This window comes from Apteryx mantelli, chromosome 2 (genome assembly GCF_036417845.1).
Source record: "Apteryx mantelli isolate bAptMan1 chromosome 2, bAptMan1.hap1, whole genome shotgun sequence".
Classification (NCBI taxonomy): Eukaryota; Metazoa; Chordata; class Aves; order Apterygiformes; family Apterygidae; genus Apteryx; species Apteryx mantelli.
Genome location: NC_089979.1, coordinates 75,178,583 through 75,195,207, shown reverse-complemented (window position 1 = coordinate 75,195,207; position 16,625 = coordinate 75,178,583). Strand labels below are relative to the sequence as shown.

Sequence of the window (16,625 nt, the reverse complement as noted above, 5' to 3'; positions counted from 1 at the left end):
TCACCCTTCAGAAAAATATGAAAACAAGTGACAATTCCTAAAAAATAAGAAAGCATATGGAGCCTGAAAAATGCAGTATTTAAGTCATTAACACTGGATTGCAAATAATTAACACAATAGGAAAAAACTCCGGAAGACTTGGTTAGAACATACTCCTATAGACAAAAAAAAGGACTCATCCCCTCAGTGTACCTCCTTTGAGTCCCCTGGGTTGGGATGGGTTTTGCCACCAAAGTCTTCATGTGTCAGAGTAGTCCCTTTAGGACTGACCCATTTAGGAAGTCTTTTCAAATCCCTGGGCAGCACTTTCTCCATGTGTAAAAATAATAACCACACAGATACAAAGCTCTGCAGTGGTGTTTACAGATATATGCTGCTTTATGATATATTTTAGAACTACTTCCTTTTTCAAAGGACAGACCAATCATGACAGCAGATCTACTGTGCCAGCCTCATTTTCTCCAGAATTAATTCACTTGATTAGCAGTTGAAATATGCTGCTTATGCTTTAATCTTAAATTGCAAAAAATGGCAATCATTTTTAAGTTAAAGAGAAAGAATTTTTTCTCAGACATCAGAACTTTACACATGCACATACACATGTTGCTATATTCTAGCTTTGCCAAAAATCATGAAAACACATTATTGTAAGCATAGAATCATACTCCCACCTATGCTATGAGGATGGTGGTAATGGGAGAAAAAAGTACTGACAACCTAAACAAAACCCAAAGGTACTTTACCCAACAAGTGGGCAAGGAGAAACTTTACTAGGATGGCTCAAAAAGGCTGAGACATCCCAGACAGGAGGTCTGAAAAAACTAACGATATTTCCATCTAATTGGTACCTATTTTGCAGATTAAATACAGGCCTTCAGCTGTCCATTAACCAACCACAAGTAAACACCTTTACCTCTGCTGAAAGCGGCATTTTAAATTTGCTCAGAATGAAGTTTTGTCCATCATACAGCAGTAGAAAGGCTAGTTAACAATGGTTTAATAGAGCAACAAAATTAACTTTCAAGCACACAGCTGAATAAAATGGTACTTCACACTCAAAAGAAATAGGCCTTTTCGGAGAGCTAGCACTTGCAACAACTTGGATCATAAACCCAACTTGATCATGCTGTAAAATAAGATTATCTTTACATGTCCCCCAAAAGAAACAAGGTATTAAATACAGATGAGAAATGAACTGCCCTTTTAAGATTGAGGTGAAACGATAAAGGAGTGTGTCAAGATTTTTACTGTGGATGCCTGACCTCAAGGCTAACTGAGAGCTCCAGTCTCCTGTACTGTCAGCCCCATATTATTACAGAAACAAAAGTAACAAGGAAAAGACAACAAAAAAGGCATGTAATGTAGACTTATGAGTTTCATATATTAAACAAGTGCCCCTGCTGATGCTGCAAATAAAAAAGCAATAGCGTTGTTCACCTCAGAAGAAATCACCATATCGTGCAGCTGCAAATGCAACTATGCTAGGCATTACAGATTCATATTGCATTTGCTTCAACAGTTCTTAGACTCATTTTACAGCAGTCCAGCACTGTTGATTATCAAAGCAATTCCTGAATGCATATGATAAAAATGAGGTCATATTTAGCTGTCTTATTGAAATCCCTTTATTTTTATGAACCTAACCTCAGCGTGGGAAGTCTGACTTTGACTGTTCCAGTACCACCCCTCTTACCAACTCAGCCCTTTTTACTTGGAAAAAATGATGATATGATTGTTCCAGTCTTTTGCATTTGACATAGCCAACTAGGATGATGTTCTGCATGTTGACATCTCTTCACAGAGAATGGGGTTGAACTGAGTTAAAACCTTAAGAAGATAACTTTCTGTAGTCAGGAAAAGACCTTAAGAGACAAAATGTATAAATCTGCCTCAACTCCAAGGGTTCACACTGTCTTGGGCGGCAAAACATTGCTGGGCAACCAATGTTAATCATCTGAGCTATAAGCCAATATACATAACTTTTTAAAAATATGATTTGAAGGAGGGTAATACTCTTCTACACCTTCCACCACACCATTAATATGACCATACTGTTAATAACCACTTCCATTCAAAATTAAACTATAAGGGGTGTTATTATTGGTGCTGTTATTATTATTTTAAATGAACACACAATAACCTGAAAACATCTGGATTCTAAGGTGCTTACAAATCCCAGCAGTTCTACGGAATTTACCTCATTCTTTACTGCTGGTGGAAATAACTGATCAAGGAAACAGGGATGAGTGGCTGAGGTCAAATTTACTTCTTTCTTGTGTCTTGCAAGAACTGGCTGGACACAATGTCTCCTTTTCTTTTTAGAGAGATACCAACAGCAACAAATACAGACTGTTGATATGGGAAGCAAAGGTGCAAGAATGCCAAAAAATTCACTCAGATCTCTAAACAGATCAGTCCTGGGGACAAAAACAGGATTGCAGTCTCCTGAGTTTCAGTCCAGAGAGGATCTGCTAACTTTAAGCTCAGCAGTACTTTCTTTTAAGAAATTTTCTGATGGTTAATTTTCTTTAGGATTCTGGCTCTTTCTTTTCACTTTCTCAGTGTGTTCATCCTACTCCTTTTTTCCTCCTCTTCACTCTAAGAGGATATCATGAGAAGTTTTTGAGAAGTAGATGAAAGACATGGGAATCTTAAGGGAAGAATCCAGCCTCTAGCAGACAGAATCATGGGACTCTGTCCCACATTTCTCTCTTGACAGGAGCGCAGGACACAAACATTTGAGCTATGTTAGTAGAATACTTGGGAGAAATGTGATAATTTTTGGAAAAGAGAATATATCCATTATACATATTCAACGACAAGTCCCTCCTCCACCTGTTTAACATTTCTCATCTGATCTTCCTAAAAGTCTCTTTCAAATCCAAACTAAAGCACTGGAAATATATTCTAAATATTCACCCTAAATGTTCACCTTTACAGCTTCAGATGTTGGCATGTAGGAGAAAGCTAAAATATATGGATTCTACTCCAAGAAAAAGAAAAGGTAAATCAAGCCAAATTGTTTCCATATTTTTCAATATAATTTAAATAACAGACCCAGTTTCCAGCCTTGGACATATCCTCAAATGCACATGGTAGTATCATTTCTAAGCTAAGGGGTTGGGGCAGGGGAGACAGTTTAGAAACTCCATTCCCTACCACCCATCCCTCCTTTCAGGGTTTCTACCTTCTTTGACCCAAAGCCAACATGATAATTTCACATAAAACAGGAGTGTAGGAGGTTATTATTGGCACTAAAGCATGGGAATAACCTGAGGGAGGAAAAATGTTTTTCTTATTCCTTCCTTAAACAGAACTTCTGAAAATAAAATAGAAGACTTGAGTCCAAAGAAACTTATCTTTTAGCAGAAAAGGCAGAAGAGGTCAGATGAGAATTAAGAAAGTATGGGAGAAATAAAAAGTCTACAAATGAACACTTGGAAACAGGAATTTTATACTATATTTAAATAAAGGAGAGGGTTTTTCTTCCTTCTTTACCTGTAACACATGAAACAGATGGCCCATGGGGATTTTCAAAATGTGGAGAGAGATGGCTGGCTGCAGTGAGTGACTGGGGTCATGGAAATGGAGGACAAAAAAGAGACTAGAGCAAAGAACAATAAGGCAGGACACTCGCGCTGCCTGGAAAATGCACTTCAGCCCAGGCACTCTGTGCATGCAAGCACACATATGCGCTCACAGGCAAGCAGTCCCACAAGCTTGGTAACAAAAGCTCAGTGAAAAGACAGTCCCTCAAATTCCACCTGCTGATAAAAGATGAGCTGCGGTACAGCCAGAAGTTCTTAATTTTGTTCTTCAGTCTTTCATATTTCCTTCCACTAAAGCCTGAAAATGGACCGAACAGGGGCAGAAAATGGTGATAAAAAAGAATAAGGAAGTATGGAAGCAGAATGCCGACCTTGTTCTCATGCAATGCACGGTCACCAAGTCCTGTGGTTCACCACCTGTGTATATCTACCATCTTATAGTCTTGCTACCTGCACATATTTCTTCAACAGACATTAAAAGTACCCCAGTGTTGGCACAGTGGTCAGGATTTTTCCTTGGCACAGCAAAATGCTGCTTCATGGCAGAAGTAGACACTTTGCCACAAGTCTGGAAGGACCCTGCTAAAACCTAAGCAAGGTTTTTAGGAGCCTCTTAGCTTTCAGAATACCACCTGTATATTTATACCACCGCTCCTTATTCCATGTATTTTCCTGGGAGGAAAAGTCCCTACACAAAAACATGGGGAGGCTTCCTTGCTCATATATGATTTTTTTTCATGTAGAGGGGTATCTGGTCTAATGCGTGGGTTTTAATTAAATGCAATCATTTGCAGTTCTGAAAAACATATACAAAGGCCATATTGAATCAACATAACTGCAGTCAGTGACATCTATATTCTACAATAAAACAATAAATATTCCACAATAGTATAGTTTTAAGATTAAAAAAGGGGGAAGTCATTTCAATGAGTTATGATCTGTGGTTCCTGTTGCTATTTAAAAAAATTATATGTCCTTTGATCTTTGTTACAAAGAACAAACGATACTTGTGCTGCAATGCAAAGAAAACCTGGATTTCTACTGAGTTAAGGCTGTATTCATTTATTAAAGATGGAAAATGTGACTCCATGGAAACCAATGCCATGAATCATTCTGATAATTCAGGACTATGCTACCCAGCTGCATATATCTCATAGAACTGTATGCAAAACATTAATGTACTCATGGAGGCAGATTAGTTCAAATAATGCTCTAGCCCAGCAAGAGAGACCCCTTTTGTCTACTTGAATAAGCTCACACAACTTTGTAATATGTAAATTTGAGACCAGTTTTATTGTACTTGACTGCAGGAGATGCTATGTATGGTGAGAGCTAAAGTTCCTCCTATTCAGAAAAAAGTGTCAGCTACATGTACAAAACAAAGTACTCATCAAATAAATATCATCCAAATATCCATCTGATAAAATGCTAAATTAACATTTGTTTTACTAGTGTTTGTCTCCATTTGCTTCTAATGTTTTGCTCCAATTATGTCACCTTTTTCTTAATTAACTGACCCTCTGTCCAATCTCAGCCTTCCACAATTTATGCACTCCTGTCTTCCTCCCAGTCAGCCACAAATGTAGTAGTTCATCCTTTCACTACCAAAAAACTCAAAAATCACTCTGAAGTTGACTGTATAAGCAGTACCATGGTACTTCATGAAAGTGGTACTTTCAAGAAAGCAGCAAGGTAGCAATCAGAGCATTCTTCTCTTTCCTCTAAAACAGTTTGGTCAACCTTACGATACAGCATACCTCAGGAAATCCAAGGTGGCTTAGAAAATCAAAGCAATTGCATTGACTAGCAATACCCTAACCCTCTCTTAATTTAAAAAAGGTGTTGTGGTTGTAGCCACAGGGGTCTAAGAATACAAGAGAAGCAAAGATTGTAGGATGAAGTATTGTGTTTTACGAGATCAGCTGATACAGCTGAAAAAAACAGACAAGCTTTCAATGGCTTGAGAGTTTGCCTGTTTTTACTAACAGTAGCACTTTGTCTAATAAAAGACACTACTTCTCCATTCAAACTTCATCTCAAGGTACTTTAAAGCCAGTTCATATATGGAGAGCTTTCCAGAACAGTATAAATCACATGATATGATCAGAATGAGGTTGATTTAATACTGATTCTAAAAATATGAACTTCACCATCTTTGACAGACTTTCCCACATTCTCCACTTAAAATTTTATTCCTAAGATGTGCGTGGCAAGTCCACTGTGCCCAGGAAATTGTGTGACTACTGCATGTGTGCTCCACAGTGATCAGCAACTGCATCATGGCATTTATGTGGGGTTTTCAGACAACTGTGACTTAAGTCAGAACTATTGCTTTGACCTGTATATTCAACATTTGACACATGAAGCTAGTGGTGTCTCCCAGGGGTCAGTACTGGGTCCAGTCTTGTTCAACTTCTTCATCAGTGACCTGGATGAAGGGACAGAGTGCACCCTCAGCAAGTTTGCTGACGATACAAAACTGGGAGGAGTGGCTGATACGCCAGAGGGCTGTGCTGCCATTCAGAGAGACCTGGACAGGCTGGAGAGGTGGGCAGAGAGGAACCTCATGAAGTTCAACAAAGGCAAGTGCAGGGTCCTGCACCTGGGGAGGAATAACCCCCTGCACCAGTACAGGCTGGGGGCTGACCTGCTGGAAAGCAGCTCTGCCGAGAAGGACCTGGGAGTGCTGGTGGACACCAAGTTAAGCATGAGGCAGCAATGTGCCCTTGTGGCCAAGAAGGCCAATGGTGTCCTGGGCTGCATCAGGAAGAGTGTTGCCAGCAGGTCGAGGGAGGTGATCCTCCCCCTCTGCTCAGCCCTGCTGAGGCCACATCTGGAGTACTGTGTCCAGTTCTGGGCTCCCCAGTACAGGAGGGATGTGGCACTACTGGAGCAAGTCCAGCGAAGGGCCACAAAGATGATTAGGGGACTGGAGCATCTCTCTTATGAGGAAAGACTGAGAGAGCTGGGCCTGTTCAGCCTGGAGAAGAGAAGGCTGAGGGGGGATCTTATTAACATGTACAAGTATCTGAAGGGAGGGTGTCGAGAGGATGGGACCAGACTCTTTTCAGTGGTGCCCTGCGACAGGACACGAGGCAACAGGCACAAACTGAAACACAGGCAGTTCCATCTGAACATGACTTCAATGAACTTACTCTACCATGATATTGCATTTGTGAAAACAATCAGGGCTATGTTACATTCATATGTTCTCTATACTAACTGTATGGAAGGCCAGTGAACTACCCTTGGCATTTCTGATGCATTAGAGTTTTGACTATTCATTTAAGTATGGAACAGTTAAACTTGGACAAGATGCTGCAGATCAGAAAAATGGGCTTTTATGGAAGTTTTATATAAAAAGACAAAAAAATCAAGTTACATCTTTAAAGATTTTCTTGTTCAGGAGTCTTTCCAGTTTAAACAAGATTGCATATTGTATTAGTCCTAATGCAATTTTTATCTCATTCTGGCATACAAAAATAAAACCTCTGTGCATCCAAGAAAAGACTTTATATTTGACTTCACCTTGCAAATATATTCTTATTTTTCTATTCTAATATTCTTATAAGAAATGAGTTTACCTCACATACTGTAGTTAACTGGAACTAAATTTTATTTCAGAAGGAACAAATTATAATGGCTTAACTCTCTGATCAAACAGGAATTAAAAACAAAAATAAAATTAACATGGGAATTCATCTACAAAAACAAATGTACAGAGAAAGTTGAAGGGTGTGACAAAAGTACTATACGCTTCTGGAAACTCACTGTTATGGCTTTAAATCAACAAAAAAGCATGTGCAGCAGGATGTTCCCCTTTAACTATCTTAATGCAGCACATCAGAACAGTGTTAACTGTTTTCTACTGTTCTGCAGGGGTTAGGTGCATGCAAACATGGGAGGAGATAATTCAGAACAACTGAAATATGCCTATATAAGTACCTAAACTAAATAACAAGCAGAGACACCTTTTCAAACACCATTCAAAGTATTTTTTCTTCACACACTGGTTTTCTCCTACATAAATCTCTTGAATTATATCTGCAGACACCTTCACCTTGATATTCACAAACAATGTTTATACGGGCCACATCAGTTACTTGGCATGGGCATTACACCTGCTATTATTCTCCATTCACACCACTTTTTGAGGAGATGGACCAAGCATTAAAAAAGTCATATGTTTCTTATTGACTACAACTATTCTTTTCAAATCTGACTACGTTGTAAAATGGAACACTGTTCCCTTCATCACTAGTACTTTTTCTAGGCTTCCCATATGTGGAATATTTCATTGAGAGCAGACACAGCATCTTACGTACATAGGCACACGTTGTAGAACGCTTTAGAGGAAAAGCAGCAGAAACGGTGGCAAGACCTTTTTGTGTGTTTTTAAACAGGAAATCTAAGTGTATTAAAGGAGCCATATATCTACAATTCTTATCATTTACCTACCTATCGTAGCTACACATAACGGAATGTGCAGAGCATATCAATTATTCCTCAAAGCACATTTTCTGTCCTCTGAAACAATCTGCTCCTTTAGCAACTACTGTAAGAAATTCTACTTACCTATTTCAAAAATTTCAAAAACAATGAAGAACTACTTTCACTTGTGTAATAAAAGTACATAATTATGCTAAACAGATAGACATTTTCAAAAAGAAAAAATTTGTGCACGAAGATTTGACCAAAATTCCAAACATCTGAAAAAGGTAATGATGCCCCACCTTGTCTATCTGTGGCACTACAAAAGCTCTCCTTGCCATGGTTATATAGGAATCTAATTTCATATGATAGCTTGTTTTCAGTTCTTAGCTAGTTTGCTGTCATTTGGTACATAAAACCAAGCACCATATAATTGGGATTCATGGCTTCACATAATGTGCTTTCCTTATGCATTTTTACTATGAACAGTTTCAGTCTGGATATCACTTTCTTAAAATAAAGTGCTTAAAAATAATTAAATCTTTCTTGGGAGGCCACCTTCTTTCAAGATACAATGTGCTCTTTAATAATGCTGGAGATCCTGTATCTCTGACCCAGAGACTATGAATACGTAGGCTTTATAAAAATGCTAAAATTATTAGTGAAGCAGGTGCTTCAAGTTTCTGAAGGGATATATGTTTTGGTTACAATTTTTAAGGGCCTGTTCATTAGAATCTTCATAAGAGAAAGCACTGAGCAGAGCCAGCTGGCATTCAGGTACTTTTGCTGCTGTCCAATGTATTAAAATGTGAAAGTAGTGTAAGGCTATTCCAGGGCTTGAGACCATGAGTACTGTTAAGCACTAACAAAACTGAAGATAGGGAAAATATTTGACAGTGGAGAAAGCACCAGTTAGACAGTCAGAAAAACAACTACTTCACTGAGCATTCTAGGAAAAATAAATCTTCCCTAAAAGAATTTTGTTTATATGGAAGAAAAAAAGAAGGTTGCATTTGAGAAAATATCTAGTAATTTCAAACCTGGCCATTTAATTCTGAAATTAAAATGAAAAGTACCCAAAGTCACAGTCCACAAAATAATACCAAGAAAGAGGAGTTCAAAATCATAAATACTGAAATAAATGAATGTCCACGTTGATCCAAAGAAATCCCATCAATAGAGTATCTTAAAGTCCTCAACTGCATGCATTTAAAGTAAGAATAATCACTTTATTTTGAATACAACTTACTGTGATTGTTAAAAAGATTTTTTTGTTGTATAGTATGTTTGCATACAGATTTGTATTTATGGCATGGCACAGCATACATAGCAATAAATCTGTAATATTTATATACACATGCTTAGGTGTAAGCCTAAATTTACACCCCCAGAGACAAGGGATATCACTACTAACAGAGCCTGACTTGGAATTCATCCAGCTTTTGAACTGTATATTAAGTACTATTTTTTTTCTTAGAGAAATAAGGTAAAAATTTATCAAATTCAGGCAAGAACAGAATGACAGAGTTCACAAGACAGATGGTGCATGAGTACCACAGCAGTTGTTACTTTGTTGTTCACTGCTGAGGAAATACAGTAGAACAATGACTTCTGACTGATATTTGACTTACACGCACAAATCCATGTCAACTGACTTATCCAAACATTCTTACAAATTTGCATGCCATATTTATCCTCTATGGAGTGCAAATTCTTTCTTCACCAGAAAAAACTGCTAGCGATTTTTCTTTCTGGATAATTTAGAGGCTTTGACTTAGAAGTCAAAAACGATCTTACTTTTAAGAAAACTCGCTGATATCTTAAATATTTCTGCAAGATTCTTAAAGAGGAGATTGTTCCTCAAAAACAACCACCAGCACACATTCACTGGCATTAACATTCTCTCCTCACTGTTTCTGTTTTTTTCTTTTTATGAAAGTATGCTTTCAGGACTACAGTAGGCTGTACGGAAGGAAAAAAAATACACCAAGGCACAGCAGATCTCTTTCAAAAGATAACTTTGATAGCATTCTTAACAGAAATGATGCATAAGCATGTGATATAATGGCATATCATCTTCCATGAAAGACATAATAGCTTTTTTGGAAATAACATTCTATTTTCAAATATGAATAATTATATTGCTGTAATTAAGATATGAAGAATTACAATGATTTCACAGTGACTACTTTCCCTTCCCGTACTTCTACTAAATGTTTTGAGGTACCTTCAGTTAATTACCAGACATGCAAAGCTTGCATAATGTACACAGCTGCCAATCAGTAACAGAGAAATATGTATGCTATATTTTCAGAGAATACAGTTGATAAAGTTCTACCTACAAATAATTCACCACACCGTTAAGGCTTCCACCTGCTGCCCTTTTAATACTATGCAGCTCACACAAAAAGAAATTTACAGTATTTATAAGGGAGTTTAAAAAGCACCCAAAACTTGTATATTGTCTCAATGAAATATAACTTCTTTTACAGAATTATAAAAATCTTCACATTTTTACTTTTCTAGATTATTATTCATATCAAATTCTGTGCATTTTTAAATACAAATGAGCGTTTTTTTTTTTTAAAGTACCAATTATATCTGTTTTCAAAAAACTTAACAATAAATCTACATTATGTTTTGGTACAATGTTACTAATACTCAGTATAACAGCAAAACCAGATACTAGTATATTAAATTGTGCTGGAAAGGAGTCCATTAAAAGGTTTAATCAGCGCCTCTACAGGTTTTATTAGCTTCATTATTGGAAAGTTTCATAAAGAATGGAACAGGCACAGAGAAGCAGGTAAGCTTTAATAAATTTTAAAGTATTTACTCCTTACTTTTCCTTCAAGGTAGTGACAGCAAAATCAAAAAGGAGAGTAAGAAAAAACACTACCCAAAATTCAACTCCCTCTCTTCTCCAAAACAAAATAGAAACAAAAAATACATGATGACGAGATAATATGTAGCATCCTAACAGTAAAGCAGGATACATATTTCTACAGAATTAATTGACTGACATTGACTTCAAGAAGCTAAGTCATTAAGCCTGCATAGACTAAGATAAGGTTGATTAGAGTACTTCAGTTGAAAAGCATGGGTAGACCTTGGATTTCAGAAAATAGGGTGATACACAGTTTCTTCACATCGAGCTGCTTACTGAAAACAGTCTTATGAAAACATCACTAGCCTATCTACTGATGATAAGCTGTTGTGGGCAACTTTCTGAGCAGACAAGTTTTACTTTGGGAAGAGATGAAAGAAGGTCCGCAGTACAAACATTTCATTTTTTAGGGTTTTCTATTATCCATCCTCCTTGCACTGAACTCACCCTTTCACACTGCGTCCCAGTGTTTAAATCACAATTACCAGTGATTTTTAAGTTCTCAGGAAAATGCTCCCAAATGTGTTTTACTTTCTGCTCCATGTTTAAAATGTAACACAGAACCGAATACATCACGTTCATAGCTTACAAAGTTCAGAGGATTCTTTGCAGCACGTTACTATAAACCGAATTTCATTTTCACTGCAGACTTACACTACCACCAAGGTATCTGACTGCTCCAGCTTCCAGAGGTCTGTACAGTGACGCTGCTATTTGAAGTTCAAAGCTTGATAATGAGAACATGCTTCCTGAAGGCTTCTTCAGAGCTTGAGGAACCCTGTTTTTATGAATAACGAACAGGGAGTTTAGAAGAAGCTACTGATTATGCCTGTTGGTCAGACTATAACTTTTTAACTTCCATATCGTCTCTGAGGCAAAATGTTTTTATAATGATTTAGGCAAAAGAGGGTGGGAGTTCTACATCTAGGAAGAGTAATGCAAAATTACTCAAGATCAGTCACTAATTTATTAAGCCCTATGTTCAATCCTGGGCCCAGTCTGGCAGATAATGTGGCCATGAAGATTTTTTTTCTCCCTAGGAACACAAATGAAGTTAGTGCTTTTGTAACAGTGATTAAGCAGGTTTTGTTTACCCTGATTTTCAGCATCTATAATTAATTTAACATAGATTATTAAGAGAATCATGATTCTCTCAACCACAAGTATCTGTTTTCAAAAGTTGTGGAACTGTAAACATACAAACAAGCCTTGTCTCCAATGTAAGTGTATAAGAAAACTTCAATGTGTTAAATAAAGACAATAGGAAAAGCAGAGTTTTGCAGAAGAATGCAGAAACAAAAAATGCAAGGCAGGAAAAGGTCTCAGTACCAGCACAGTGCTAGACTTTAAGAAACTTTATTTCTTTATTTACTACAATTATTGAATTTTCTAAAATCTTCCTCAAGAACTGGGTCTTCCTGTAGTATACCAAACAACTTTGTAACATGCCACTAATTCTAAACCCCAAGTACAGTATTTAATTATAAAGAACTCACACAAAACATCTCAAATATTCACTCTAAAGAGACATCAGCAAGCCTGGCAGAAATAAAAATAGAACGGGAATTTTGTTTTAGTTGGTGGGATTATACATGAACATTGCTTCTCCTTCCACTCTACCTTCTTGCTAAGTTTTACACAGAATTCTTCTGCATCTCATTCTTAAGGTTTTTTCACAGGCAAAGCAGAGGAGATAATTAAAAAAAAAATTCAATATATCTACAGTCTCTATTAATGAAAATATTGAAGGAAAGTGTGAAAAATGGGGCAAAAAAAAGTAAATGGGCTTTACTGGATTTCATATAGAGAGTTTTAAGTGCTGTCCATTCTACCATTTTATGGAGCACTATATCCATAGCAGGACAGGTGGACAGAAATACATGGCAGCTTCTCAATCATTTTAATTCCTGACAGATAAAGAATTCTTTGGTCTTTGAAATGAAACGGTGAAGATTAAGTAGTATCTGAAACCTCACATCTGACTCAGGGTATGGCATAGGACAACTTTTTCTCTTAAGTCACACTGTAAAGGGCCACAACAAGGAAGCAACCTAATGAGAAGGAGTATGGATAGCTGTTTATTTGTAAATGAGAAATCCTAATAAAAATTTGCATATTCAACAACTGCATGTTGGCTGATTGATTCCTTTCTATGTATTGGGAGACTACAGAGACACTCTATTATTTTCGCTAATCCAAAAGGTGTAATACCTTTAATATACTATTGTTGGATTCAATTAGAAGTCCTCAATATGGCAAATTACTGACTTCTGTACATCGTATGTATAATTCAGACTTCCCAGGATGTGAATTTAAATATGACAATTTAAAAATATTCTACACATGTAAAATTTAAGAACAAAACTGATGACATTCTGTCAGTGGAACAATCTTTTAGGAACTATTATCTCAAGCTATGTTTACAAAAGAAGCAAGAAACTTCAGCTTATCACCAAAGTAGCAGAAAGAGAAATTCTAAGATATGCTTAAAACAGTTGAGATGCAAGCATACTTTAGTCGAGACCACTGTTCCCGATGGAAAACAATGTCGTCATAAGGCGAGGCAATGGGCACAAACTGAAACGCAGACAGTTCTATCTGACCATGAGGAAAAACTTTTTCACTGTGAGGGTGACAGAGCACTGGCACAGGTTGCCCAGAGAGGTTGTGGAGTCTCCTTCTCTGGAGATCTTCAAAACCCGCCTGGACGCGATCCTGTGCAACGTGCTCTAGGTGACCCTGCTTGAGCAGGGGGGTTGGACTAGATGATCTCCCGAGGTCCCTTCCAACCTCAACCATTCTGTGATTCTGTGAAGGCAGCAACTATAAACGGTTGGTAGAAAGCAAAATAAACTAAAATTAAAGCAGTAGGAGTAAAAATGAAATGCATGTATTCATAAGTAGAGATCTATTTGTCTCAACACAAACTACGTGGCAGGATTATTACTCTCTTTTGTATGACTTGAATCTATAGGAATTAAATACAAAAAAACATATATACACAGGTTTTGTTCTTTTACACACACATGTACTTATTAAACAATCATGTTTAAACTTTCTTAGTTCAGGATATGATTAATGCAGCCTATCAGAAGCCAGATGGTGCAAAACCAGAACCATCAATCAAAATGAAAAGACCACTGAGTGCTATCCACAATGATGTGCTCACAAATGGAATTTGTGTTCACAGACCCTCACACATAATCTGCAGAGGAAGCCATAAACATAGCTGCATTGCCCCCAAGGAACTGGCATAAACAGATCCTGCTTTGTTAGGCAAAAACCTGGAGAAGTAGCACTCACTGCTGTAGGCTCTGATTGATAAAGACTCAGCAGGGCAAACATATGTACTTTAGATAAAAAATTAAAAGCAAGCTCTTTAACAATTTTAATAATCTTTGCACTGATGACAGTATCTGTCAAACTGTCCACTTGCCATTTGATTTAATATGGGATAGTGCCATACATTAACAAAGCAGCTGCCACTGTCTGTCTGACACGTGAATTGGTATTTAATGCCTGCTCCTGCACAGGACTCACAAATGGTTCACATTTTTAGCTTTATATTATGCATTTACTACAAATGTTCTATGGAAAATAAGGTTGCGGTCTGCAATGTAAAATAATGATGCCTTACATTTTGTAAGGATTTGCACCAAGCAGGGCTTTTGTATATATAAAAAAAAAAATCTTGTAAAAATAAAGGCATTAAAGAGTATAATTTGCCATGCATGAGCCTCATAAATGATGCTAAGATCATTAAAGAAGATGTGAAAACAAACAGCAGTAAGAACATATAGGTATTCTCTCCTGGAAAAAGCATGACAATATGAAATAAAGAATTAAAGGATTTGTTAGCATGACTGCTTGCATCTGCAACCTAATTTTTTTTTTTATTACACCACCTCTCTTATGTGCGCTGAATATATCAAATTTTACAGAAGTGTATTTTAGAAAAAAAATACTGTGGAGTGTTTTAAAGACCTTTTTCAACTACTTGCATATTCATCTTCTTCCTTTAAAGCTAGATGACTAGGTCATGATTGACTATCATGATTGTATAAGGAAAGGGTGAAAAAAAAAAATTAAACCTAATGCATTTAAATACTTCAAAAACAGCATTCCATGAGTTCAAATGTCATCTTTAAAGATCAACATCTTATTCACTTTCAGTGATATTGGAAAATGCCACATTTATCATGAGGAAATTATACAGAATCACAGAATCGCTGAGGTTGGAAGGGACCTCTGGAGATCATCTAGTCCAACCCCCCTGCTCAAGCAGGGTCACCTAGAGCACATTGCACAGGATTGCATCCAGGCGCCTTTTGAATGTCTCCAGAGAAGGAGACTCCACCACCTCTCTGGGAAACCTGTTCCAGTGCTCTGTCACCCTCACAGTGAAAAAGTTTTTCCTCATGTTAAGATGGAATTGTCTGTGTTTCAGTTTGTGCCCGTTGCCTCACGTCCTGTCACTCGGCACCACTGAAAAGAGTCTGGTCCCATCCTCTTTACACCCTCCCTTCAGATACTTGTACACGTTGATAAGATCTCCTCTCAGCCTTCTCTTCTCCAGGCTGAACAGGCCCAGCTCTCTCAGTCTTTCCTCATAAGAGAGATGCTCCAGTCCCCTCATCATCTTTGTAGCCCTTCGCTGGACTTGCTCCAGTAGTGCCACATCCCTCTTGTACTGGGGAGCCCAGAACTGGACACAGTACTCCAGATGTGGCCTCACCAGGGCTGAGGAGAGGGGGAGGATCACCTCCCTTGACCTGCTGGCAACACTCTTCCTGATGCAGCCCAGGACACCATTGGCCTTCTTGGCCACAAGGGCACATTGCTGCCTCATGCTTAACTTGGTGTCCACCAGCACTCCCAGGTCCTTCTCCGCAGAGCTGCTTTCCAGCAGGTCAACCCCCAACCTGTACTGGTGCATGGGGTTATTCCTCCCCAGGTACACGACCCTGCACTTGCCTTTGTTGAACTTCATGAGGTTCCTCTCTGCCCACCTCTCCAGCCTGTCCAAGTCTCTTTGAATGGCAGCACAGCCCTCTGGCGTATCAGCCACTCCTCCCAGTTTTGTATCGTCAGCAAACTTGCTGAGGGTGCACTCTGTCCCTTCATCCAGGTCATTGATGAAGAAGCTGAACAAGACTGGACCTAGGACTGACCCCTGGGGGACACCGCTAGCTACAGGCCTCCAACTAGACTCTGTGCCACTGATCACAACTCTCTGAGCTCTGCCATTCAGCCAGTTCTCAATCCACCTCACTGTCCACTCATCTAACCCACACTTCCTGAGCTTGTCTATGAGGATGCTATGGGTACAACTCCTGTTCCTTAAAGGAAATACAAAGCTACCATTATTGTCCTGATGGATCATGAGATAGTGAACCTTAAACTTGCCATTGGCCCCACATACCTGTTTTAGGCTTCAGATAATTCAAAGAGAAGCTGTCTCTCAGAATTTCAGGAAGAAGCTATATATTCTTGGAAGGATGATTTTTTGAAGTTGGAACCTCTCCAAAATCTGAAATGTTAGAATAAATTCTAAAGAAGATGGCTGCCACATGCTCCTCTCAAGCTGGAACCAGAAATGAACGGAAGGATGGATAATTTAACATTCTTTGGACGAGAGGTGTTTCATGTTCATAAAATAATAGAATATGAGAAAAAATAATACAAATAACATGCCATTACAAAGGAATGAAAAATGGGTTGTTAGCTTGTTTTTATAACAAAATCTAGGTTTACACCTC

The 16,625-nt window shown here is 38.0% G+C and overlaps 1 protein-coding gene across 3 annotated transcripts in view; it reads right to left on the bottom strand.

The window, feature by feature from the left end:
* CDKAL1 (CDK5 regulatory subunit associated protein 1 like 1) overlaps positions 1-16,625 on the bottom strand; it is a 447,236-nt gene that overhangs the window by 68,652 nt on the left and 361,959 nt on the right. Inside the window, exon 15 of one of the 3 annotated variants that reach the window (XM_067290905.1) lies at positions 11,341-11,644. The exons of the other annotated variants lie outside the window; for them this stretch is intronic. Coding sequence (XP_067147006.1) covers positions 11,588-11,644 — 57 coding nt within the window. The 3' untranslated portion in view covers positions 11,341-11,587. Of the gene's footprint in view, positions 1-11,340; positions 11,645-16,625 lie in introns of those variants that run through there. 3 annotated transcript variants of the gene reach the window in all.